Here is a 26780-nt window from a genome sequence, read left to right on the forward strand (position 1 = left end):
GCGTGACATGCCCAGCACTTGCTAAGAGAGGGAAACTCATCTCAGGAAGACCAAAATCCTGTATCTCCCTACCCTGCTCAAGAGTTATGTTCATGAGCAAACTGGAGACTTGACAGATTTTGAACATACAGTACTGTGTTGGTTTGATACTCACCAGTACACCCCACATAAAAACACTTCTTCCTTCTGATTCAGCATACTAGGTTCAAGTCATCTCAATCCAGGAAAATAAATGAGCATTTCACATTTACTTACAAATTCCACAAAACCAGGGTAACATGAAGTACTTCCCTTACTCTTTCGAAAAACGGGGCACTGCCCTAACCTTACTTCTCCAAAATAAAGTTCATTTGAAATGCCACTGTTTTCTTACAGAAGGACAGATTCCAAAGCACTCGCCACCTCACACTGAATAGCATGCAGAATGGATTATTATTACATACATTTCTGAAGAGCTTGTCTCTCCATTGTGTCTGCAGATAACATATGCTGTTTAAAGATGAATAGTAGAAATGAAAGGGGAATCCATGGCACTTTGTGGGAGGCAAGAGCCAAGCTAGAGACTATAATGGAAGTCTTTTTGTGACTGTAGTGTTTGTTGCTGCAAACAATATAAGAATTCAGCGTTCATTTGAAGTGTATCCTTTAGAGCTCCAGCTGTGCTGATGAACAGAGAGGGAAAAAAAACCTTAAAGGATGAGATGTATCAGTTCTTCCACTGTAAATAAGAAACACAGCCTAGATAAAGAGAGCAAAAATATGCATTCCAGGGTGTATAAAATCTGAAAGCATGACTGCTGTAGCAAAGATGTACTTGCAATGGTTTTGAGACCTGGATGGTCAGAGTCAGTTTAAATGGCTCCTGCTTGGACTTGCCACACAACCACATTTAGGTACGTGCGGTCTGAGAGGAATGTGGGCAAAACAAAAGGGTATGAGGGAAGTGCTTCCACTCTGGTGAAGTCCTCAGATTTCTCCTGAGGGAGGAACACAAAGATTTTCTTCTGGCATAAGGACCCCTCGCACTTCAGCCTCACTCATCTTTAAGCAATGTGCAAGTTTGCTTCCTTTTTCTCTTCACGTAAGCTCTCTGAAAGTACTAAGGCAACAGACATCCTACATCACAAACATTTGACGACTGTGGCTGCACTGGCAGAAGAAGAGAAGGGATGTCCAAAAGTAAAGGCAGGTGAGGAAAAGGAAAGGGACAGATGAGAAAAAAAATAATCAGTCAAATCTGGAGTAGTAGGGAAGGAAATAGATAAGCCTGAAGAAAACACTTCATGATGCAGGAATGCACAATGACAAGACTAAGAGGGGCCACAGACGGAAAGGGAATTTGTGGTGCAATGATTTGCAGAACACAAGTGTTTTGGAAAAGTGCTCTTATCCACGCATTCAGAAAAGGGAGAAAATAGAAGAGATGGATGTTTGTAAAGGGAAAAAAAATAATGTGACGAAGAAATATATATACTTGCTTCCTAGGGCAGTAAAGGTGCAGCACCTAATGAGATCTGAAGGGAGATAAACTCAACCTTTGAGGAAGCTGGAAATTCATTCTGGCAGCTATCAAAGATACATAGTAAATGAAGATCAGTCTAAAAGGTAAACAGAAATGGTACAGTCTTCATTTATTTTCCCTTTGAAAATTACAGGCAGATACCAAGGGCCAAACCATGCCTTGACATAGCTTTCTGAGGACAAGTGTAAAACCAAGAGACAACAGGAAGGACTGGGAAATGTGAAGAAAAGAATTCAAAGGCTTGATGGACTTGGCCAGGCAGTTTTCATCTAATGACAGGATACTGCCACTCTCAAGATTTACAAAATAACAGACCTTTATCAATATCATATCAATTCCTTCTATGTAAGAGCCTGCCTCCTCTGCCACTTCATAAGTTTTCCAATGAAGAAAGACCTTTTAAACATTGCAGCTGATTGCAGGAAATTGAAGAAGAGCCAGGGAAAGAACGGTAAGACCAAGGATAATCAATGGGAAATCTGAGTTATTTTAAGTAAAAATGATCCACATGCACTGAAGTTCTGCTATTTTTTATGATTAATCATCTAATTAAGTATTACTGATTGCTCTGCATAAAACCTCAGACAACATTGACAACATTCTCAAAATAGGTACCACTATGCAGCCAAGTGGTTGCAGCTTCGACCGGACCTTGCCAGTTTTCGATTTAATTTGGTCACTCACAAGACATGCTATCAACTTCTCCTTCAGATTCAAAGTAGCACTATGCCCAGAAAGCTTCTGGTGCAAAGTCATTGAAAGGCAATCAAAACAGCAATTTCAGAGATTTTCACGTAAGTGGTGCAGCCAGCAACCTCACCCCCACCATCTGAAAACATATCCCTCAGGTCAAATGCCGCAATGCTGTTCCCTGACATTTTAATCTAATGCAAACTTAGAAAATAAAAGCATTTCAAGTTCTTGTAGTGAAGGCATGATATCACTGAATAGAATACTTAAGACCATAATGAATATTCTTATCAGGACTTGTTAATTAAAAAATATCTTAAAGGATTATATGAATCAGTTCTTCCGCTGTAAATAGAAAATAGAGCCTAGCTAGAGAGGGATAAATTATGCATTTGATATATATGTATATATAATCTCAAATATTTATGTATGTATATATATTTGATACATACATATAAATACTCACAATCCTCAGAAGTAGGTAGAGCAGAAAGGTTATGTTATTACAGAGCAACCATATCAGAATCTATACAGTGACAGACAATGAAATGGTCTAGAATACCTAAAATATTTGTGTTTAAGAAAATACAGATTTACTGGAAAGTGACTGCCTCTTTTTCTTACTTCAAATAAAGACTGAGAATTTTAAATTCTGCTTGACAAGCCTGAAACTCATAACCATCCTGAACAATCAATGCATTTACATGTTCCTATCTGCCTCTTTGAGACATACAAGCTGTAAGAAACTCCAACATTGCTAAAATGACAAAGACTGCACGTGAAACAAGAGAACACTACATCACCTTGCCTTTCAGTATTCATCTAAATCCCTCTTGATAAAAGCCCTTTTAGAGTCCTTAACAGTGACACACGGCTATTATACAAAACACAAAGAAGGTTTATATCAAGCTAAAAACTTTGTCTAACCCAAGTCCTCCTCCTTTGCTGTGTGATAGGCTACAGTTTGGGGCTTTTTACAGATTTCAGTCATTAGGGGGTATATGAAGAAAAAGAAAAATCTTCTGCTCTGCAAAGCTTTTCCTTTTTATGAGATCTTACTGCCCCGTGCAAGCAGCAATCTCCTGTTCTTTTCAAGTCTCTTTATGGAGACTCCTGGGATGATTTCCCCTGGATAAGACGGCTTTGAGGGGCTGTAAGTCAGACACACACTCCTGAGCCCTTCATGTCACCAGGGATCTGGGGAAGGAGCATTATCTCTCAAGACTGTTTTAAAAGGGAAATCCACAGTGCCATCCCTAGAGCAGTTAACAGCTCAGTCTCTGAGGCCTCTCATTAGAGGTAAGAATGACAGCCTCTCTGCTTCCCGTGCCTTAAAAGTGCTCCCTAATCAAACACACAGTGCAGGTACACAGCAACCTCCCTACATTCTCTTACCATATTTGACACCACCTTATTTTATTCTGAGCCTCTAGCTAATTAGTCATTTCTGAACAGGAAATGTTCAGTATCAAAAAACCTCACGTTTGCAAAGGTAAACCCAAGCACCATAGCTATTTCTGAAGCATTTGGCTGAACAAATGGCAAGAAGAAAAGTACTTTCAATGGAAATATGCATTCTTTCTATTATACCAAATCATCAGGAACTGTCTTTATAGCAAGGTACAATACATTTATTGTTAGGAATCACAGCAATTCTTAATGGAATTCAAGTAGTGTTAAAGCTTGTGTAGAGTCCTTCCTCATGAAAGGAGATATTAAATGGAGGGTTCAATATCCTGTGAGAAATAAGGACACTGAGATGGTCATTTAAGTACCTGATTGAAGAGTTCCAGTGCAAATGCACACACAAGGTTATGTGTCAGCAGCTGCTGCAGGGACCTTGTGCCTTAGGAGCCTGACAGCTGGGTCAGCTAGAGCACGAGACCAGCCTGGCAGAGGCTGAGCCTGCAAGGGAGATACCAGAGTGGTCAAGATACTGCTGTTCAATGCCCTGGCAGGGGCTCCAATCAGACCATCCTAACTGCAAGGATTTTGTGAAGAAGTTTCTGAAGGATGGTTTTAGCATAAAACAAGACATATCTTTTAGGGAACTCTTACTGAAAAAAAAGCAAATTGCATGAAAACAACAGATTTAAATCTCATAAGAGATGGTAGACAATAAAGACAAGTGCTAAGAACAGCGACTCAAACAAAAATAACATCCTTCTCTGTGTATTGCTTACCACAGCTGGGAATGCAGGAAAAGGCTCCAGAAAGAAAAGGAAACATTCCCCAATATGTACATAAGCTACCTAATGGTGAGCAGCTATTTTATATCTATACACACACATACGTGTTTCATAGAAATGGGATAAATACAGGCCAATTGATTGGTTCAAGTTCCAGCTTTTGGGACTTTCCTTGCCTCAGTTTGTACCTTATCTTTCTTGCTGAAGTTAAAAGGAAATATTGCCCACACACACAGACTTCAGTAACAATTCTTTAGAAAGAGACCAGATGATCAGTCATGAGCAACCAAAATATCCTGCTCCCTCATTAGACAAAAAAGGCCCAAAGACAGTTTGTCAGGTACTTTTGTGACTGGCCCAGAGTCAGACCAGCAACCTCTGAAGTCTGCCTGTCTGCAAGCCTCAGAAGCCCCCAGGCAGCAGACCCAGCCACAGCACTCTTCTCCTGCCTCCTTCCCACGAGGAGTGCCTGCAAAGAAGCAGGGACATGGGCCAGCTGTAAGGCACCTCTGCAGCAGTGGAACAGCACCAGGTGTGCCTCATCAAGTCCTGGACCCAACAACCATTGTCTATAGGAAGGCAAAGCCCACTAAAGCTTTTAGATAAAAGTCACACATTTTCCATTTGTTTTTAAGTCTTCTAAAACACAATGAAGCTTTGTTGTCAGTTACACTAAAAGAATAAAAAGTTCCCTGGAGATTAACTTAGCTAGGGATTTCTCCCAAATATTTTCAAGACACGAGAGAAAGGAAACTGTGGAGGGTAAAAAAAAAGCACTGGTTCTGTCTATGGCCTGCCACTGCCCAAGCCTGATTAGTTACTTAGCTTTCAGACCAAAAATATTCCTTAACACAAGAAGAATCTGCACTGACAGCAAGGGTTTCCTTGGGTTTTATTTGGGAGAGTGGGCAGAGGTAACAGAAGCATCACTGTCACCAAAAATTACACATTTTAAGGCAGGATTTACTTTTTTTAATAAGAAGCCTGTACAGAAAAAACACATTCTGTTCAGATTTCAAGAAAACAAAGATGAAATAAAGGACTTTTCCAACTGCTCTTTCAAATCACATGGAATGAATTTTTTAAAAAGTCAGGATTTTAATTTTGTTTGCATTTTCTGTTTTACATTTTTTCAGAAGGTTGATAAAGGAGCAGAGATGCCTACAAGCCTTTTCAAAGAACCATTCTCATATTTTGCTGCTGAAAGTGCTTAAAAGCTAATGATGGATCTCTAATCCACTACAGAATACATTCTGTGCTACATGTAGCCATTTCTGCATATTAAAAAATTATAGGCCCAGAACTCCAATCTTCTGCATGTTTTGTACTATCCAGTAACAGCAGCTACAGCTCTGCCATACCTCTTCCCATATCTGTTTCTAGATTCACTTTCTGAAGCTACAGTAAATTAGTAAATGCAGTGTGGCATTTTGGAGTAAGCAGACTCTTATTACAGTTTAAGGACATTCCTAAGAAGGGATATCAAGCTCCACGTGCATAGCTGGCACTAAGGCAGTGCCTGGAAGACCCTTGTAGACAGAATCTCCTGTTTTCATTCTCCCATTGTCCATACTTCGCTAGCTCTTGCTCACTTCTGGGTAGCAGTCAGCTACAGGCTTAGAAAAACATCTGATACTGATCATAAATCTGCAAACAGACTCATCTTGAAAGAGCTAGATAGTCTCAAACCCAAAGCAAGACTTTGAGAACCCTGAACTGCACAGATCAGCCCCTTTAAAACCTCTTTTTAGGAATTACTTGTCAATCACTAGTAAAACAGGCAATGAATTTTTAAAGCTATCTTTTTTGTAACTTTTACAGTCAGACTTAATACTTACTTCAGTTACCATAACAAGTGTTGCGACAGATGCTTTTGGGTTTAATAAAGACAGTCAAGCAGATTTATTGCCTATTTCTTCTAGAGGCAATTGAATAATTTTCAACAAATAACTTCCTCCAGTACAGTCTTTATTTTTGTGCCTATATTGAATAGCATATATCAGACTGCAGCTCTTTCTCTTACAAATGAACCGCTTCAAGTCTTTACAGATCAGTCAAGTCTGCTGTGACTGACGACTTAGCTGGGAGCAGTCACTCCAGTGACACAGTCCTGGTTGTCTTTCTCTACCAGCTGAGCGTGCCATCACCTGTGACATGATCACTTGTGTCTGAGCTGAGGGGTGTAACTTCAAGAACGCTCAGTATTCCTTCAATTTTGTTCACGGTGCAGCTCTGCCTTCGAAATTATTTTCCCATTGGCTGTACCTTTTGGAAATATGGACTCGGCTCCCACACAGGCAAAGCAGACAACATATCATATGGACTGTTAAGCAAAGACAGCTCATATCATCTCAGCCATTTAGGTGGAATTGAATTTTAATGCCACAAGGATAAGAGGTTGTTTCTGGCCAAGTCCAGGCTGCTTCTGCCATAGGAAATCACAGAATCACAGAATTACAGAATTACAGAATGGTCAGGGTTAGAAGGGACCTCTGGAGATCATCTAGCCCAACCCCCTGCTAAAGCAGGTTCACCTACAGAAGGTTGCACAGGATCACATCCAGGCAGGTTTTGAATGTCTCCAGAGGAGACTCCACAACCACTCTAGGCAGCCTGTTCCAGTGCTCCGTCACCCTCAAGTAAAGAAGCTTTTCCTCATATTTGGATAGAACTGCCTGTGTTGCAGGCTGTGCCCGTTGCCCCTTGTCCTGTCGCTGGTCACCACTGAAAAGAGCCCAGCTCCGTACTCCTGACACTCACCCTGAAGATATTTCTAGACATCGAGAAGATCCCCGCTCAGCCTTCTCTTCTCCAGGCTAAACAGGCGCAGCTCTCCCAGCCTTTCCTCCTGAGGGAGATGTTCCAGTCCCCTCATCATATTTGTAGCCCTACTATTAAATACGAACTACCCAATATGAAATATTAAATAATAAATAAATATGAAGGAACAAACCACAGCTGAAGTCCCAGTGGTGCACTCAGATGAGTGGATCCTATTATTCCTGAAGTGAGTTGGGAGACAATGGAAAATATGAGGAGTGGTGCTCCTTCCCTGCCCCCAGCAACAGCTGCCTTTCCCAAATCCCAGCCCTTCCCATGGGGCAGCAGCAATGCTGGCAAGCCTCACAGAGCAGCCAAATCCATCACCAAAACTAAAGCTGATGCTACATTTACAGTCGCTTGCCCCAGAGCTGACAGCTTTGCCCGTGCCTTGAGCCATTTGTGGCTCATGTTCCTCCCATGTGGGAGGATCTGCCTGTGGAAGGATCAATTATCATATTTCAGAAGTACCTGCAAAAGATTTCAACTGGCTGCAATAAGCATCAGCAATATACCAATTTAACTGCCTCGCTGTATAAGATACCCACTGAGGCTGAAGAGCCAAGCTAACTTGGAAAGAAAGAAAAGAAATGAATCCCAAAGCAGATTCTCATGTGTATGCCAAGCTCTATTACACATGGCAGGGTAGAGGAGATAAAGCTTGCACCCTGTATCTGTAGGTATCCCTAGGACTGGATCTCGTTCACAGTACTTACACTGTATTGGTCACAAGTCAGGTCTAAATGCACGTGGGCCTGGAAAGCTTTCTTATGCACAAATTCTCAGGCTGCTTGTGAAAAATAACTGTGATTTGCACTATTTAAAATCAAATCGTTGCCATGGGATTACATGTGGTCTAGAACCTCAGCTGTAATGGGCCTGAGGATCAAGCCAGGCAAAAACCAACACAGTTATTGATGGTTATAAGGTTATGATTTCAGATGTCTATGAACAGAAAGCAAGCAGGTTGCGATCCTCATACTATGCTTTTACAAACTGAAGAAAGCTGCAGAAGCATTTAATAAGTTAGAGCAGTAAAGCAGTACTGCATACAATGATTTCTTGGAAAGGTTTATTCATATGTCTGGAAAAAAGTTAAGCTCCTCAAAGTCCTCCCAGAAATAATCCTTTCTATTTTGTAAGCAAATGGTCTGACTTCTTACAAAATCATCAAAAAACTACTGTGTGCTACTAATGGCAACAAACATAATCAACTTCAAAAAGTTCACATGCAATATACAGAAGAAAGAACTTCCAAGGAAATTGCTGCAATCAGTTCAAATGAGGCAGATGGGCAGGAATATGCAACTCCTATGATTCAGTGAGTTAGTGCCAATATAGACTATGATATTAGAAGTACTCAGCGACATTGTTGTACGAGAGGCCCCATTGTAGCACACTGCATTAACAGCGGCAAAACCCTTGAGAATTTTCCAGGCCTTGTCAGCCCAGACTGCTTTGATGAGTGGTATAAACAGAAGATGAAATAATCACTCACTAGTTTACAAGCACTGAAGTACAGCTATTACAGATTTCTAGTCTGCATTATGACAGTGGCACAGTCATGCTTGGCAAACAGGCCAATACCTGAGCTTATGGTTGTCAGACTTCCCAAATTCCCATGTTGATTTTTATCCCTTTGAGGCTTATACCTCCAAAGACTATTTCTGTATTTCCCTACAGAAAACAACTCAGACTAGCAAATTCAAGGGGGTTGTTCATCTGCTTGTCAGCACTTAGATAATGGCTTGTTGTTCAACAACGTCAGTCAATTTTTCTACTCTTTGTAGTTGGCTAATGATAAGTGAAACCCTCAGTACTTCACATAAAGATTTAACAGACTATTTTAAGGAAAATAAACAAAAGCATTAGGTTAATTACAGTGAGCATACTGTCATTTTATGGTTGGACTCACTGATCTTAAGGGTCTTTTCCAACCTCAATGATTCTATACTTGTGGCCTGTGTCTGGGGGACAAAGTTGGAAGGATTGATTTGGGTCACTGACTCTATTTCTCTGCAAACACAGAAAAATACAATCAAGGAATCAAGAAATTATCAGTCCTGCAAACACTAAGAATTATTTCCTAAATCTGCTACCACGGGTTTCAACCTGTGGTTCACAGATCAATCTATGCAAAAAAAAAAAAAAAAAAAAAAAAAAAATCAAGCCCATTGTCAGTAGATTTAAATTATCATCCCTCTCAGGAACTTTTCCAGAGGTATAGAAATTGAAAAACTTGAGAACAACTGGCCCACAGCCATCCCAAAGTCTACAGTAAGAGGCCAAAGGCCAGAACTACAATGCAACTCAACAGGAGACCAAAGGAAATTCAGACCATAATGCTAGCCCCAACAGTATCAAGAAACCTGTTGGGTCAAATAGTTCAGAAAATCCTGAAAAATGGATCACAACCCATACGGCACAGAGACTGGAAATGAAATAAGTAGCAGATCTCCACTCTTCTCACCAGGAAAAGAAATTCCTTCACAAATCCACATCTAGATTAACCCATTTCTGGTTTAAGCAAATGCAGTTCAGCAGTAACAGAATTCATCAATACATGTACCAGCCTAACATACCAAGTACCTCAGCGCTTCCTTTGGCCAGTCTGGTACTTTGGGTGATCAAAGGATGACAGCAAAGAGAAGGGTGGGAAGGAAATAATGGATGAAGCAAAGACTACCATGCACCTTAAGCTATGTTTCAAAACAAAGATCTCTTCTGGTCCCTACAGACAGGTCAAAAGGAAGCATGAAGTATATGATAGCACTACATGAGCACTAGGAAAAGGAACTCCAGTCCCAAGGACACATACAGAGGTCATGAGCATACAGTTTTCTCTCCCTTACCATGCTATGCAGACCAGAGCTTGGCGAGCACATGAGAAACTGCAATGGGACTCCCATTTCTCTTCACCTGGTAATTCTCATTCACCAGCAACCAAAGTTAGAGTCAAACTTCCACAATTTAAAACTCAATCCAGGACCAGCATCCAGAAAATCAATTGACCTTTCTCTGTATCAAGATAGCTAATACTCTCAACAAGTTTACTTCCTGTATTAATATTTTTCTATAGAAAAAGAGATAAAAGAAGTTTCCTGCAAAATCTCATCAAAAAGACAATATAATTATAAGGAGAATGGAATAATCCTTTTTTAAGCCAATATATCCATCTTGAGACAACCTTCAATATACTTTAGAACATTTCAAGCAATTTTATCAGCATTTAGGAAGGAAAAAGAATGCCTTGAGGCCAGTCCTGTCAGCAAATATTTCCCATCTTCATCTTAAATCTCAATATTATTCCAGATGAATGCATTGCAGGCACAATTTTTTAAAGCACTGTGAACACTCTATTACATTGATGGCCACACTTTTCCCGTGTGAGCCATTATTTGCAAATACAGATACCCTGGAAAAAAGGTAAGTGGTAATCTTTTGGAAAGAACACAGACACACTTCATACTAACAAGCTCTCATTAAGAAACTCAAAGGACTTTTTAAAATTAGATTTATGACACCAAGACCAAAGTACAGCTGCATTTGTCTGTCTCTCTGGTTTCATGAAGATAATAATTTTGTCATATCTGTTAGAAAGCTTTCTGGCCAAAAGCTAAAATAATTTGACATCGCTTTTTAACCATCAATACAACATCACCAGAAATATTAAAAAAAAAAAAAAAAAAATTCCAAAGTTTACATATATACAAATCTTTTTTCAGGAGCAATTTAGTTTTCCCTCATGCATGCTTATTTGAGCTTTAGACCAGCTTCCTCAGCTGGTTTGCATTTTATCAACAGTATCATACATTTATACATTTTTCTATCCATTCTCAAGCTATTTATTAACATTGTAATAACATGCAAAAACTTGAAGATCCCACTTAAAATTCTCAGCTTCCAAGTGCATTTTCCAAAGGCCCTAGGACCTATGACTATTTCCCAGTTAATCTGATAATCTGAGAAGCTATTTTCAAATCATACATGCAAAGTAACCCTGAAGAGATGGAGATACATTTTTAAAAAGACAGAACTCTCCAAATCCACATATTTATTTGTATTTCCCAAGTCCAATACACTTCACCAACAAAGTAGCTGGGAACAGATTTAAACAGCAAATGAAGACAAGCCTTCATTTTGCCTTAAGACACTTTTCAGGGGCACTGGAGACAACAGAGCCTTTCCAGCTGTCACTGTGCTGTTCTACATTCAAAGGAACTCTTCCTATCTCTTCCTCAACTTCAGAGAGACAACAATCCTACCTTATCAGTTCACCAAACTGTCCCAGGAAGTGAACTGAGTGATGCAGGCTCACATCTTCCGCCAGGCCCTTGATCATCTTGTGACTGCATTTAACTTGAGTTTAACTAGGTAAAGTGTCATGTGTATGTATGATACGCATTTTTCTCTAGGGCCTTGTACAGTAGTTCTCTGGTCTCATGCACTCCACTTTATAGTGTACAAATTTTACAGTTAGCTTACATTTCATGTACAGGTTTTGTACAGAGGTAAACTATACCATTGGCAACTAGCAGGGCTATTTCTTAAATTTTAAAAAAAAAAAAAAAAAAAAAAAAAAAGGAAAATAAAAAGCAACCCAACTCTGTAAGTCTGTCACGAGTTACAGACTGTAAGCTTTTCTTCCCTGCAAGCCCAAAAGAATATCAACAGTCTAAGTCATTTTCTCTTTTTACAAACACAAGAGATGCAAAATAATTTATTTCTCTTTTAATTACCCCACGTAACAGCTTATTAATTTATTTTTCTGAGAAAATAAATTTCAGAGCCAAAACATCACACACATCCTGCTCCAAGCCTTCCTTTTATAGTATCCTTTCAGAGATGTGCTACGTCCACAGACTCAACACAACCACACATTACTTCTCAGGGCAAGAGACAGGACTCCAGTTTACAAATAGTCTCCCTACAGGCCAGCAATAACAAAAGACCAGTTAGCAGGATTACCAAAATCCACTTTAGAGCCGCATTGCCACCATGAGTGCAGGACATGAACTCCTGTCTTTGATCAACAAAATAAAACAAACTTTATTTCTTGCATACCCATCAGGTGCTTTTCTGCATGTTGAACTGCCAGAAGGACAACATCTCACTAAAGATAATTAGCACAAAAAAGAAAATTAAAAAGCATTACATTTATGTCAATACATAATCTGCCTTCTAGTTCATGGACATCTTATGAAGTACTTTTTGACCAAATTACCATTTTAGTCTAAATGCATTTAACTGCCAGCATTGCCAGAACGTCCTATAGCAAATATAACTGACCATTGTTGTAATTTCTTGTTTACATTCCTGATACTTTCCTATTCTATAGAGCTACTCTGATGCTCTCAAGGAGCACCTTTGGCTTCCTGTCCATGTGTGTTTTTCATTTCCTTATAATGTCAGAGATACACAGCTTAAAAGGTTAAAACCTAAAATAAAACAAAAAAGAGGAAGATTACCCTTCATATAAGTGAAAGCAGGATGAGAGACTTAATTCTGTAATACAAACCCCACGCTCCCTGCAGCAGGTAACAGAGAGGAAGCTGCATGAAATGCAAAAGTTTCCACTGGCAATCACTGAAAGGCAGCACATCTCCCAGAGACACACATTTCATTTCCATAACGCAATTCCACTTCTTTTAATGTAAATGGAAAACACAAAACCTTAGTTTTCTCATGTAGATACAGTAACCATTTACAAACTGTAGAATATGCTCTGAAAAAACATCTGTGTACTGCTGCAAACAGATGTTGTCATCATGATAATTAAAATGCAGTGGAAATAGAATAATCCAGCAAATCACAAAAAGCATGTTCATAAAATCTATTGCATTGAGCAGTGGTGGGGAAGAGGGAAGTACAGGGGAAACACCAAGCAAGAGAAGGCAGGTAAAAAAAAAGACACCAGAATCCAGAGAAATAATTCACATTTACAAACCTCACTAAGAGGTAGAATGGTGAATCTGCCGTCTATATAAAATGGGCTGTGGCTGGAGGTGAGGAGGTGGCTCTGAAAAGGACAACTCTAGACAGGAAAGTCCACATCTCACCAGCTAGATGCCTTTGAGAAACTGGAGTTTTGGTGAAGAACCTCAGGCATAAAGATACTAGCTACAACTGTATGGCCCCCAAGTTGGCAGTAAGACACTAAAACCAAACCAAATGGGTAACAGAAGAAAGCCCTTCCTGAGACAAATATTAGGTTACTAATAAAAAAAAAAAAAAAAAATCAACCTCAACTTCTGGTAAACCGTGTCTTTCCCCATCTTGTCCTCTGAGCACTCTTTGGAAATTTCTTTTCTCCTCTTGGGAAAGGAAGTGCCCACCGCGGGCTGACAATTTATGGAATGTTTACTTGCTAATGCTGTGGCACCCCTGCCCTTCTCCAGCCTCTTTAAAAATCCAGACCCATACTGTGCAAGCATCTCGCTCAGACCAGAGGAAATGCAAGCTTTTTCTCTTTCTGTTTGGGTCACAAAGTCCTACCTATGTTAAAAAGACTGCTATCTCCACAGTAACTGAAGTACTTCGGCACAAAAGCAAGCTGAAAAAATAAAAACAAAAATAAAGTTTCAGTAAAAATAAACTTAAAGCAGATAATTGGGTTGTTCCCTTTTAATTTTTGTGCACTTCAACATCCTAGCTATCTGTGTTTTGACCCTTGCAGACATCACATCCTAAGTTCCTTTCCTCTGATCCCCTCAGATAAGTGTTCTCATTTCATAAATATCTTCAAGTAGGATAGAAAATGGACAAAACATTGGTCCTTTGGATTAAAATGCAGCTAAATATTCAACACAAGACAATGCTCAATTTATACCAAAGGTTTCCTTTGAGTTCTACAGCATTTTTTAAATAAAATTAAGTCAAGGTTTTGCAAACACACAGAAAAAACACCGAGAGGCTCTGTCTCCCATAAACCAACTCCTCCCTCCACCATCCCCTTTTACCTTTATCCAGGAGCAGAGAGGTTAAGAACAAAGGCCTATGGAAATGCTTCTCTGGATCATTACACAGCTTCTCCACTGAAAGCATTACCAAGCAGCAAATAATTGGTATTTCCTAAATATCAAGTAATGGTATGAACTAGCCATTTACCCACTGACAATGACAATTCTCATTAACTTTGTAAACATTTGTTTATATGGAAAATCCTTTTATTCACTTCCTAAATAAAAACAAACCAGATTGTGAATGAGATTTTGAGGATGTTGGAAGTATTCCATCAGCGATGCTACTAGTTAAAATCTCAAAGACTCAGATAAGTAAGTTAAAAAGCAGTGGATTAAATGACTGGACTAAGAAACAGGACACATAATGAGAGCTTGGATCCACTGGAAGCTTTCTGGTTTGAGCTTTTTGTATTTTTTAAGAGAGAAAGTAATTTCTTAGATATTATTCTGTTGAATATAGGGGGGGAAATGTTTTCTTACTGTCCTTTTACTTCCTCTATGAAAGGTTGCTAAGGGAATGGTTCTCAGTAAGGTCAAGCAGTAGAAACCCTGCTGTGTGTTTTAATGCAGCCAAACACCACTTGAAATGAATGCCTCTTGGTTCTTCTTACCTTTAAGCACTGTCTGTTAATGCTTTCCAGTATTAATTCTTAAGGCATATCTGAATATATAATACAACAAGCACAAGGAAAAAAAACAGAGACCAAGATGCTACAACAAGGTCAAAGGAATGGAACTTCACGAAAGTGAGGCTACTATAGACAGTCTTTTTTCTGGTAAGATGAACCTTTCAGGCTATAAAAAGCACTCCAAACCCACAAACCTGAACACAGATTCAAGCACAGCAATCAGGTCTCCAAATTATAATTAAATGCAAGCTATTAGGAAAAACATAAAAGAAACCCTTTCAACATATTTCTCATTTCAGATATTTATTGCTTTAACGTTATGTAAATGAAGGAAATCTTGGCATATTAGCATATCATTATTATCTGTCTTTGAAATGATTACAGATCTACATATGATATAAAATGAGGTTCTCAAAATGTGCCACACTATTTTAAAGCCTCAATTCAATTTTCTCATGGACAAGAATCCGAATAACCAAAGAACTACACTAAGGATCAGCATTAGCTGCTCCCTTTCCTAAGTGAAGAGTGAAATGGAAAGGATTCTCAGGATGACACCTAGATTTCAACTTCAGAGCTGACACATTTTTGTGTAAGGTAGTCTGCATAACTTGTATGTGCCCTGTGAGCAAAATGTTTCATTCCTTGGTCTGAAACCTGTCCTCTTTCAACAGGTTTCCAAATGGAAAAAAACACACCGCATTTCTGTATGTAAGAAAAATCACTGCAAGTTCTGTAATATCAAAAAAACTGTCCAAATGCAAAATTGAACATGTAAGCCATTTTTCAAAATCATCAACTCAAATATCTGTAAATTATGGAAAAATCTCTTGTCAGAAAAGCAATAGCTGTGCGGGTCATTTTAATTCTAGCAGGGCACTTTCAGATAAACAAAGACATCTGCTAAAAAAAAAAAAAAAGTGTAATTTTATATAATTACAAGACTTACACAGCAGTATGATTCCAGCAATGCATTCTAAGTAAATTTTTTATGAGGGGTAAATTGAAAAAACACCTCTAAGCATGGGATGACAGAGACAAATAAAGACACAGCAGGAATTCCCCTCAGAGGGAATTTATTATGAATGAAAGTATGAAAAATATTTTGATCTTCACCTAAAAAATGAAGAAGAGTTTGACTATGGTTTCTCTGAAATGGCAAGAAGTTAAATCTGAAGTAACTATTTCAGCCGCAGTGTGCTGTACTTTTATGGTCAGACACCATTGTAGTTGTATAACTGGGTTTTGAGGCTTTGTCTTGTTTCCCTTCCAGTAAATAACTATGGTAAACCAAGAACACTTTTAACATAATGATATCCCCTCTGTTCAAAGAATGTGTAGTTTTAACTCCTTTCACTATATAGCTCAACCATAGTATGATAAATCACATCAAAATATTAAATGCATCTCATTCTACAAGTATGAAGATGTAATTTAAAATGTAATACTTAGGTAGTCTATCCTTTAATCATCTGTAGCTGGAAGATTCTGAACACAGAAAGGCTCAAGGCATATTCCCTGCTGGACAGTAAGTCTAGCAATTAAATTATTCGTATGGAGTATATGGGCATGCATGTATATGCATACATACAGATTGTATTTCACAATTTAGGATCATTTTCTTTAGCCATTATTTTAGCTAGATCAGGCTGAGGCTGTTTTGTATACTCATTTCGCATTTACAGATCCTCCTCCACAATAATGACTGAGAAAAGCTGTCACAGACAAACAACACACTCAGAAAATTATTTTCTTAAAGAAAAAAAAATTACAAGTGAAAAAGAAAGAAAATCTTTAACTCTGAAACACATTTGCTAATATTTTTATGAACAGTGCTTATTTATGAACTTTTGGGATAATTTCTAGCATCCTAGTTAATGATGTAGCATATTTTCTTTAATGAAACCCTAGAATAAGAAACCCAACTGCAGCTCGTTGATAAATGAGCAGGATCAGCAGCAGGATCGGTGGGAAAGGCCATTAGGTACTGAAAAAGAATTGTAGCCTAACCTGTAGCAGCTCTTGTGTATGAGACCCTTAAAACAGATGGGTGACCCACACCCAGCATGGAAATAAAGGTATTAACAAGTCTGCATGTCAGAAGAGAGAGAAGAAATGCGCTTAACCTGTGATGGTGATGGAAGGAGCAAGTAAAAACCTTTTATTGCAGGCAGGGGCTGACACAGGCCCTGTGGCAGGCTAAGCATGCCACCTCCCCACCACCTTCTCTGAGCTGGGGCAGGACTCTGCTCTGAACAGGTCCCATCCATGCCATTAGTGTATTCACACACAAAGGAAAAAAAAAAAAAAACAAAAAACACCTTACTACCTTGGATGCTAAGCAGTGAGCCCACAGCACCATCTCACCATCTCCTTCTCCCCTGACTCCCGACTGCCCGCTGCACCCTGATGCGTCGCACTCTCTGGGCAGCTCAGCCCCAGCCTGAAGTGACGGGAGCCTCTGAAAAAGCACAGAATGTGGCTGGGGTGGAACTAATCCCAGCACCTCCTGTAAAAAAGCCCAAGCTGTAGCAGGGATGTGTTCCAGCAGGACTGCCTCCACAAAATACAAAATTATTTCGGACCGGCCACTAAACCCTGACCAGAACCTGAACAGCTGTGGCTACAAATTAACAAATCGCAAGTGGAATGAAAACACAAAGCAAAGGTGTGTTTGGATGTTTGCCCACAGTCTGTAGCCTGCCTTCATCCTCAGCACCCATCGAACTCTTTCATGGGCTATTGTCTCCCTTCCTTTCTGCTGAAGACATCTGCAGGTCCGTGCTTTCAGCATAGCCGGAATACAAGAATGGGAAGAGATGGACATTTTAATTTGCTGTTTTATTTAGCTCTGCAAAACACTCTGGTTTATAATGCACTGAGCCATGCAACTATAGAGCATAAAAACACAAGCACAATGAGATGACAGTATCACAGATGTCTTCACTGTGGCAGTCCTTAACAAGTCTTGGTCTGGTCTCACAAGGCACAAGGAGGTAAAACTGTTAAGCCCATTCACCCCACTGAGCAACAGCTTTTAACTGCAGCAAACTAGTAGAAAAAACGTGTAGTTACACAGCAAGGCCTCTCTGACCATGTGAGGGAACGCCTACCTGCACTCTTTCTGGTTGGTTTTTAAAAGTGTCGAAAGCTCAGACTAAACCTAGAAAAAAATGTGTGTAACAAAATGTGCTTTCTGGAGAGCTGAGAGTTCACCTGTCAAAACCTTCCAAACAAAACCACATACCCGGATGAAAACAGTGTAAAATCTGAGTCCAAGCAAGCCACAGAAAAGTAGATAAAGGTAAAGTTACATGACAATGAAAGACTCAAGAGAAACCATTGGACAAAAATTAATTGACCATATATTGATACAAACCAATCCTTTACAATTCTGGCAGATAAGAAATTTTTTTTTTAAGCTTTACATTAAAAATCTACATACAGCCTATGATTTCTCACTATGCACCAAATTCCCAAATCCAACACAGTCAAATCAATAAAGCTTTTTTAAAAATAAAAAAAAATAGTTTATATATGCAATATTTTATGATTTTTCATCTTATTTTTGTTTGCATTTGTCATGCTCCCCTTTCCTTTCTATCTACTCTTCCATTCTGATATTAAAATATCCTAACTTTAAAAACAACCTTCACCTCTGGGGCATGTGAAACTATAGTTCAGCAAAACAAAACGTCTTAACTCCACATTCACACAAAAACCTATTTGACTTAGCTTTATATGGTGCTGGATCTGGGCTTACCGAATGGCGAGGGAAGGGTTTATCACCATGACCAAGGGGTATTTTTTCATGGTCCTTGTTAGGTCTTCCCCTTCTACATTTAATAGCCACAGAAGTTTAAAACCTCCCAACAGAGAAAACGGTCCTTTAATTGAAGCCTGAAGTCTGTATTTTGTCATAACCAGGACACAGCTTCTGGCCCACCTGTGGGTTTCTAGCCAGCAACACTTGCACTACCTTGAAATGAAATCCCAGGTTTGCAAAAAGAGCTATGTGCAAATATCCCAAGACACACACACACATACACAGAGGCACAGAGGCACTCTGCTCCTCCGTGGTTGCCTACCACAGCAATACACGTATGACAAGCATAGCTCTGCTGGGTATTTTAGCCAGATAAAAAAAAGTAAAACTAGCAATGGAGCTGCTGAGTCCCATTCTTCAGGTCTGTATTTCATCTCTAGTTATCATTGATCAGCTTATACCTTCTCAACAAATAAAACTGTTAGACAGCAACAGTGGTAGTAACTTGAAATATATGTGCTGAGCCAAGATAGCTCAAGAACTAAGTGCTGATCTCTTCACCCTGTTATCCACTGATAGGACACATAGGAATGGTTCAAAGCTGTGCCAGGGGAGGTTTAGACTGGACATTAGGAAGCATTTCTATACTGAGAGGGTGGTCAAACACTGGAAAAGGCTTCCTAGAGAGATGGTCGATGCCCCAGGCCCATCAGTGTTTAAGAGGCATTTGGACAATGCCCTTAACGACATGCTTTGACTTTTGGTCAGCTCTGAATTGGTCAGGCAGTTGGACTAGATGATCACCGTAGGCCACTTGCAACTGAAACAGCCTGTCTATTCTATTCTATGCCATGTATTGTTAGCAAGTTCTACAGGGTATGATAAGAAATCAGATTCACTCAGTGGTATACCCCACAGACATCCAAAAAATTAGCAGCTCTGAGTTACTCTGAAACCACAGCAGCATACATGGGACTGACAATAAACCCATTTATGGAACACCATTCTTGCTCTCAAATCATATTCTGATTTTCCAAATTTGCTCTGGTTTCCAGAGTTGATAGCATTTTAACATCAACAAGCACATACACAAGGCTGCTCAAATTAGAAACAATTCACTTGAAATTGCTATGCAGAGAGAACAGCAAGTTTCAGCTCCAGGAAAGCTCCATAGAAGTGCAAGCATCATCTGCCGAGAAACAGGGTTTCAAACTCTCACGGTTTCTGTGTAACTACTTCCTTTGGAGCCCTTCTCCAAAGAGCACAACAAAAATTAAGTATCATCTTTCCCATGTCCCGGGTTTGACTCGGAGCTTAACTATTCCCGCTCCAAAACCACACGTTAGTTTTGTTTGGTTTTTAGTTTAAACTTGCCATTGTGTTTTCAAGCCCAGCTGGAAACTCGTTTGCCACCTATATGTCATACACACAGTTCCTTTTCAACACCAATGGCAGGCTCAAAAATCCCAATTTGAACTGAAACCTTTAAAGTGTTCCTCATACCTTTAAGCTTATTTGAATTCTTGAATCACAAAAAGGTTACCACAGTACTAGCTTAAAAACATACCGCACACAAACAAGCACTTATTATCTCACATCTCAATCAATTATCAGAAATTGAGCACATAGCTGTTTTGGAAGCAAGGATATAATTTAACATTATTTTTGTGATTTGAGCTCGTTTCCTTAAAATCATATGAAAAGAACAACGATACTCATGTATATTTTCTCCCGTGACCGCCAGTGAAAAAACAATTTTTCTCTCAAGTAATTGCCACATACATAAAAGCAATATACAACAAAATGCAATGGCTGCTTGCAAGCACAGACAGACAACAAAGTCCTATTTTATGCATACACCAGGGTCTATTTATTCTTTACTGTTACCTCCCTTGCCACTGGAGTTCCTTCCACCCACTTGCCACACTTTGTGATAGAATATGACTTTGATGGGGCCAAAACAATCTCTTCTCTGCACAACAGGATCTTGTTTCTGAAACGTATATTAAAATGAAAGGCAAAGATGGATCACAATTTACACTTTTTGTTAATTACTGTTCTCTGGCTCCCTATACAGCCATGAACATGAGTGTCCACCAAGCCTTTGAAGAAAAAGGATCTCTAAATTTTATGTGCCTATTTCAGTCACCAGAAACTATCACAATAGTACCCTTCTCTCTCTAAAGCAAAGTTGCTAAAGCTTTTTTTTTTTTTTTTCAAAATCTTATTACACTTCTCAGCACCTTCCAGCACTGAAAACTACTCCATTTATGAAAGGCAAAATATCTTCTGTTTGGCCTTTAGTTCTGCAAATGCACTGCTCCTACTGAGAAAACCCTACAGTTACTACTTTCGTGTTTCCTACCCATGCGGAAGCTCTCCAGCTGTACAATAAATGCCAGGTCGAACACACGTTAAAAAAATCACCATCGGTAATTAAATCCTTGTTACTGTGTAATAGACCTTGTTACACAGAGGGCTGGTTTTCCATAATTTTACCAGCACAGTATCACTGAAACGAAAGTCCTTGCTTGCAGCACTCTTTTAAAAAGAATTTAAGGAATAATTTACAATGTCATCTCACAAGACCCTGCAAAAGATGCTCCGAATAAAAACAATATTTGTGATTGGTTTCATTGTGTGAACTATTCTGGCAGTAGTATCACAATGGTCTATTTTTACTCCAGATTGGTTTTTACTATAAAAAGTTCAATCGCTATGAAACTAATGCTTGCAACATTGATTTCTATGGTGCTGCTTAGAAAAACACTGCAGAATAATGTGGATGTCAGGGCATTTTATGTAGCAGCAGCAAGATTCTGCGAGTAGTCTGGGCAGTGGATTTGCTCCAGGTTATTTTGACTACTATAAGCAACATTCTACCGAAATGCGCAGGACATCCATACATAAGATACAACAAGATTTTGAATAGTCAGAATGACACCAAGTAACACTGGGCAGAGAGACACTGCTCAGAAATAGCCCGGCAACTTGTACATCCTGTGGATCATTCTGTCATCACGTTGTATCACAGTTTCAAAAGTAGGAAATTACATCTTAAATAAAAAAAACACCTGACCCAAACCAACAAAGCAAGCCAGGAAATTGAGCAAAGTCTGATACTCTCCTCTTAGCTCTCCCACTGTGGCAAGGTTTTACTTGCAGACAGGATCATTATGTCATCCTCACAAAAGAAGACACGTTGATATGCCTTAATGAAGTAATGACAGAGAACAAGTTCTCTTTGAAATTGTGTTCATCAACCACTTTTTTAATACTCCAGCATGGGGTCAGTTCATCCAAGCACAATTCTAACTGCAATGGACACGAACCCTGAAAGAACATCTTGGGAGGGATAGGAAGAAACATCTTTATTTACATATATTCAGGTAGCACAAATATTCTGTATCAAAAAGATTAAAAATCTGACCAGTCTTTTCTGCGTCTTCAGCATGGATTTTCAGTAGAGAAATGTTATTTTCATAGTAGTCTTTGTAAATGCAACGCTAATCATCAAATAAACCAATTAAAAATAAAATTGCAAATAAATAAACCAATTAAAAATAAAATTGCAAATAAACCAATTTTAAAAAATTCTATTAGATTGAGAAGAATCCTCCAGTTGGTCATGCTTTTCTATTTTCAACAAAACTGAGCAAAGGGACTCTGTCCACAAGACTGTCAGCTCAGATCCCAGGGCATTCAGAACAGTTTCATAAAGTTTTACTTCTGAGAAGAGACATTGTTGAAAGCAATTGTTCAGCCAGCCAACTACTGTCACTTCCATGAATATGAATAAGCTCCAATATAGGACACTGAGCTTTTGCAAATATAAGAAGATCCAATTGTTCAGAGTTAATCTTTGCCAATAAATCAACCCGCCATTATTTAGAGATTTTTATTTTTCTCTGGTGTCTGACTATGTGGGTGGAGTTTTGTTTTAAAGTCCTCTCGTTTCCATTTTCATAAAGACTTTTTTCATACTGCCTTGCTAAGCTTTCAGAGCAGCAGGAGGAATCCTATTGTTAATGGGATCAGGCCCTTGAAAAGGTATATACTGCTGTTTCTCCTGAATGCGCTTGATGTTAACTAGCACCTACTCTGAGAAAAAAAGATACCAGAAGAAATTGTTCAGAGTTCATGAAAATTAAAATTTGATGTAATTTTGTAGCTGTAATTTGCATGTACACAGCTTAGACATAAATACATATGGATTAATGCAAATTTTTATACAGGGAAAGATTCACTCTGTGCTCTGTAAAACTAAGGGTAAGGCTGGTGATGAATCATTTTTTTTAAATATTCTAGTCTGGGTATATAAATAGCTCTCTGTTTCTAGAATAATTGCTACTGAAAAACACAGCTTCTGAAATAGCCTAGGCCATAATTAACCTCAGCTTCATTAAATCACAAATAATATCTTTTTAAAGTCTTATTTGTAAAGGCAAACTGATTAATGTAAACGTTCCCCTTTGCAAAAACGTTCCCCTTTGCAAAAATCTAATTGAAATGATTTACCTACGTAGCTACTTGTCAGATCTTGTAAACTCTAAGAAGGTTTTCTGCCGGTGACTCGGTTACCTCACCCCCTCGCAGCCCCGGGGAGGGAGCTCCGCGCTCGTTGGGAGGACGCGAACGGACGGCCGGGGACGGCGGGCACGGGGACCTCGCGCTGCCGCCTCGCGCCGCTGCCCCCCGGGGGAACAGATGCTCCGGGAGAGGTGCCGGCTCCTGCCCCGCCACCGCCCGCAGCCGTTCCGGCAAGCGCCGAGCCCTCCTGCCCGGCCCCCCGGCGCCGCACGAACCACCCCTCCGTGCGGCCCCCCCTCGCCCCTCCGCGTCCACGCGTGGGCCCTGCGGGGGGGGGGGGGGGGGGCGGGGGGCGGCCTTGCCTCCGCAGCGGCAAAGGCAGGGGGCGTTTGCGGATCCAGGGGCGGCCCGGGACCCCCTGCGCGCCGCTGCCACCCGCAGCCGCGGCCGCCCGGCGCAGCGCGGGTGGCCATGGCGGGGCTGGCCAGGCGCCGCAGCCGCCGCACCGCGCCGCGCCGTCCCTCCCCTTTCCTTGTAGGACAGCGCCAACCCCCGACCGAAGAAAAGTTTCCAGCCGGGCGCCAGGACGGGTCCGGGCTGCCACCGGCGCCGAAGCGCCTCCCGCCCGCTCGGGCCGGGGTCTGCCCCCTCTCAGCCCCAGCCCGGCGCCCAGCCCACCCGCGCCGTCGGTGCCGCCGCGGGGCCCTCACCTTCCTGCACCGCATGGAAGGGGTTGTTGGCCTCTATGAGCTTGATGGAGTAAGTGATTTTCTCGCTCTGGAGGATGTCGTCATTGAGGTTCAGATCCGACACCGCCTGCTTGAACACCTCGTCGTCCTTGGCAGCATTGCCTTCGAAAATGGCACCTGAGGGGAGGAAGGCGGCGGAGGGTGAGGAGTGCTCGGCCCGCCCCGGAGCCCCCGCTCCCCCCCGGGCCGTGCCAAGCACCCTCGCACGGTGCCCGGCGGGGCTGCTGCGGGGGCACCGGGCGTCTGGGGGGTCGGGACCCACCCGTGGGCGGCCGCCGCAGGCTGCGCGGCCTCGTCCCGAGCACGGGGAAGCGCAACCCTCCCCCCGGCCCCCTCTGCTCCACCGGCATTCACGGAGCCCCGAACCGGAACGGTGGCGAGGGACTCGCTTTGCCAGTGATGGGCAAGGGAGCAGGCTTGGGAATTTGACCAACTTTTTGCCCACTGCTTGGCTTGCTCCCTAGGATGCTGCTGCCTTTCGGGCAGCGGTTTTATTGAGGCTCACATGCCCGCAGGAACGTGAAGGCAGGATTTGTGTCCAGTAACCTGGAAGCTTTAATTTCACTGTCCTGTTTATGCAGTTAACGTGAAAACATCTGGCGATGTGTGTTACATAAGATCCCCTCTCTACGGAGCGTGTGTGCCCGCACCAGGCTTACTGCCCTGCTCTGCGCAGCGGTGGGAGATCTTTCGTGCTGGCAGCAAAACGAGGAGGCGGGCGAGGGGAAACATGCCACATTATCCCCCTGCCTGGAAAAGTCCTGCTGATTCACACTGTGCGTGCCTGTGGCCGGAGCCTCCGTGCACTGCCCGTGTGAAATCACAGCTCTGCACACAGCAGCTCTCCTCCCCTGCCCACCGGACCGCTATTTCTGCGAGGAGTTACATGGCAGACACCTCTCGGGCTGAAGTTCTTGCGGGGAGAAGCTGAGGAGGCACCGGCCACCCGCAGGGGAAGCGGGGCCCAGAGGGAGAGCCGCGGGGGGTGCTCCGGCCACCACCCCCGCCCCCGGCCGGGGCACTTCCCACGGCGGCCCCACCGCCTCCCCGCGGAGCTGGCGCCGCTGCCGCCGCGGTGTCCCCGGGCCTGGGGAGCGCCCCTGGGCCGGAGTCCCCCGCTGCGGTCAGGGCTGACCCCGTCTCCTTAATGGCTCCGCAATGCTGTCTGCCTTGGCTGCGCCCCCAGGCTCCGGAGGCGAGTAGCGCCGACCAGAGCCTCCTCTGCCGGCCCCACAGCCGCCTCTGCCGGGAAACTTGTTACAGGGCTGGTCCCTCTCTCCCCTTCCCCGCCCTGGGTCGGCATGGCACCTCCCCCCCGGCTCCGCGGAGCCCCACTCGCCAGGACCGCTGCCGCCACGGCCCCCTCTTTTTTTTTTTTTTTTTTTTTTTTTTTTTTGTCTCACATCCTCCCCGAAAGGCTAATGGGAATTACGGCTTTTCATTTCCCGGCCGTACTCCCTGCCGTCTCCTCCTCTATCATCTTCCACAAGTGATTCTCTCCCCCCTCTCCGCCCCTAAACATCCTCATTTTCGTTCCTGCTGGTACCTTTCAACACCAGCCAAAAGGTGACTGCAGAGCCTCGCTTTTGCTTGCCAGGCTTCCCGCGGACATCACCATGCCTTGCTCCCAGAAGCCATAAAAGTTCACATCAGCCTTTCCTTCGCCTCTTATTCATCCCTCTCTTCCTCCCACTGCTGATCCAGCCTTCTTGCTGCCCAGGGGTTTTAATGAGATCTTATTCAAACCCCAACAGTTGCGCGCAGAGAAACACACACGCACACACGCAGCCGCTGCAAATCTCGCCTTTCTAACCCTTTCCCAGCCAAGTACCCCCACCCCCCGGCATTCCGGCTCGGCTGACACCTGCTACGGCAGGGGATGGAAGCCAGGGGATTATCTCCCCGAAAGTTTTCCTTACGAGCACGTTCAGATTCCGCCTCTCCCCTGCTCGGGTGTTGGGGGTGGCTGTTTGTTTTCAGTGGCGAGGAGGCGGGGGGGAGCTTGAGGGGGAAGAAAGCCTTTCCACGCAAACAGGTCCAAGCCCAGGCTCCCCAGCCACATGGGAGACCGCAGCGGCGGCCCCGGCGGGTCCCCCCGCCCCGTGCCCGCTCCCGGCCCGGTGCACAGCCGGCATTTCGCCCCTAACTTTACAATTGGGGGGGCGGAGAGGGATTCAGCCGCCTTTCTCGCTTCCCTCCTCCCGTCTCTCCGCGGAGTTAGGTTCAGCCGCTGCCTGTGACATTACCGCGGTTAAACGAGACGCTCCCTTCATTTATTTATCTATATACCGCGTCTCTCTCCAACCCCCCTACTCCCTCTCTTACCAATGTGGATGATGGAGTCTGCCTGCACCGAAACGCACTGAAATATCCAGGGGAAAAGCCAGAGCATCAACACTTCCATTTCCAGCCTCTCGCACAGCACATCAGCCCGGGTTTGGTGGAGAGACAGGCAGGGGAAAAGAAGAAAAAAGGCGCAAGGGCAGGTAGAGCAAGGCAGCGGGCGCGGGGGGGAGATGCCCAGGCACCCCCCCTTTGAAAAAAAAAAAAACAAATTCCCCCAGCACCCCAAGAATCTTCCAAGATTGAGAAAAAGGGGCGATGGGGAGAGAGGAAAAAAAAAAAAAAAAAAAGGAAAGCAAGCCGGGGCTAAAAAAGCACGGAGGTAGATCCCGGGTTGGCAGGCGGCGCGGCGGAGCCTCCAGCGCTCGGTGTGTGCCGGGGCGCCGGCAGACCGCGAACTGCGGAGCGGCCCCCCCGCCGCCGCCGCCCGCCCCCCGCGCCACGTGACTGCGGAGCCTCGGCGCTCGGTGCCGCCGGGGCACGGCGCGGCGGCGGGGCGCGGGCAGTGGGGCGCCCGGCACGGAGGGGAGTTTGCAGCTCCGCCGGGGAGCGGGATGGCTGCGCAAGAACGGGGAGACTG

General features: G+C 42.6%; 1 protein-coding gene across 1 annotated transcript in view; it reads right to left on the reverse strand.

Moving 5' to 3' along the window:
- GRID1 (glutamate ionotropic receptor delta type subunit 1) overlaps positions 1-26553 on the reverse strand; it is a 544391-nt gene extending 517838 nt beyond the window's left edge. The window contains exons 1-2 of the mRNA XM_027817170.2: positions 26183-26553; positions 23819-23974 (exon numbers count right to left, since the gene is read on the reverse strand). Of these exons, the coding sequence (XP_027672971.2) occupies positions 23819-23974; positions 26183-26261 (235 nt within the window). The 5' untranslated portion in view covers positions 26262-26553. The remainder of the gene's footprint in view (positions 1-23818; positions 23975-26182) is intronic.
- Positions 26554-26780: the final 227 nt, after the last annotated feature.

The sequence above is a fragment of the Falco cherrug genome, chromosome 9 (genome assembly GCF_023634085.1).
Source record: "Falco cherrug isolate bFalChe1 chromosome 9, bFalChe1.pri, whole genome shotgun sequence".
NCBI lineage: Eukaryota > Metazoa > Chordata > Aves > Falconiformes > Falconidae > Falco > Falco cherrug.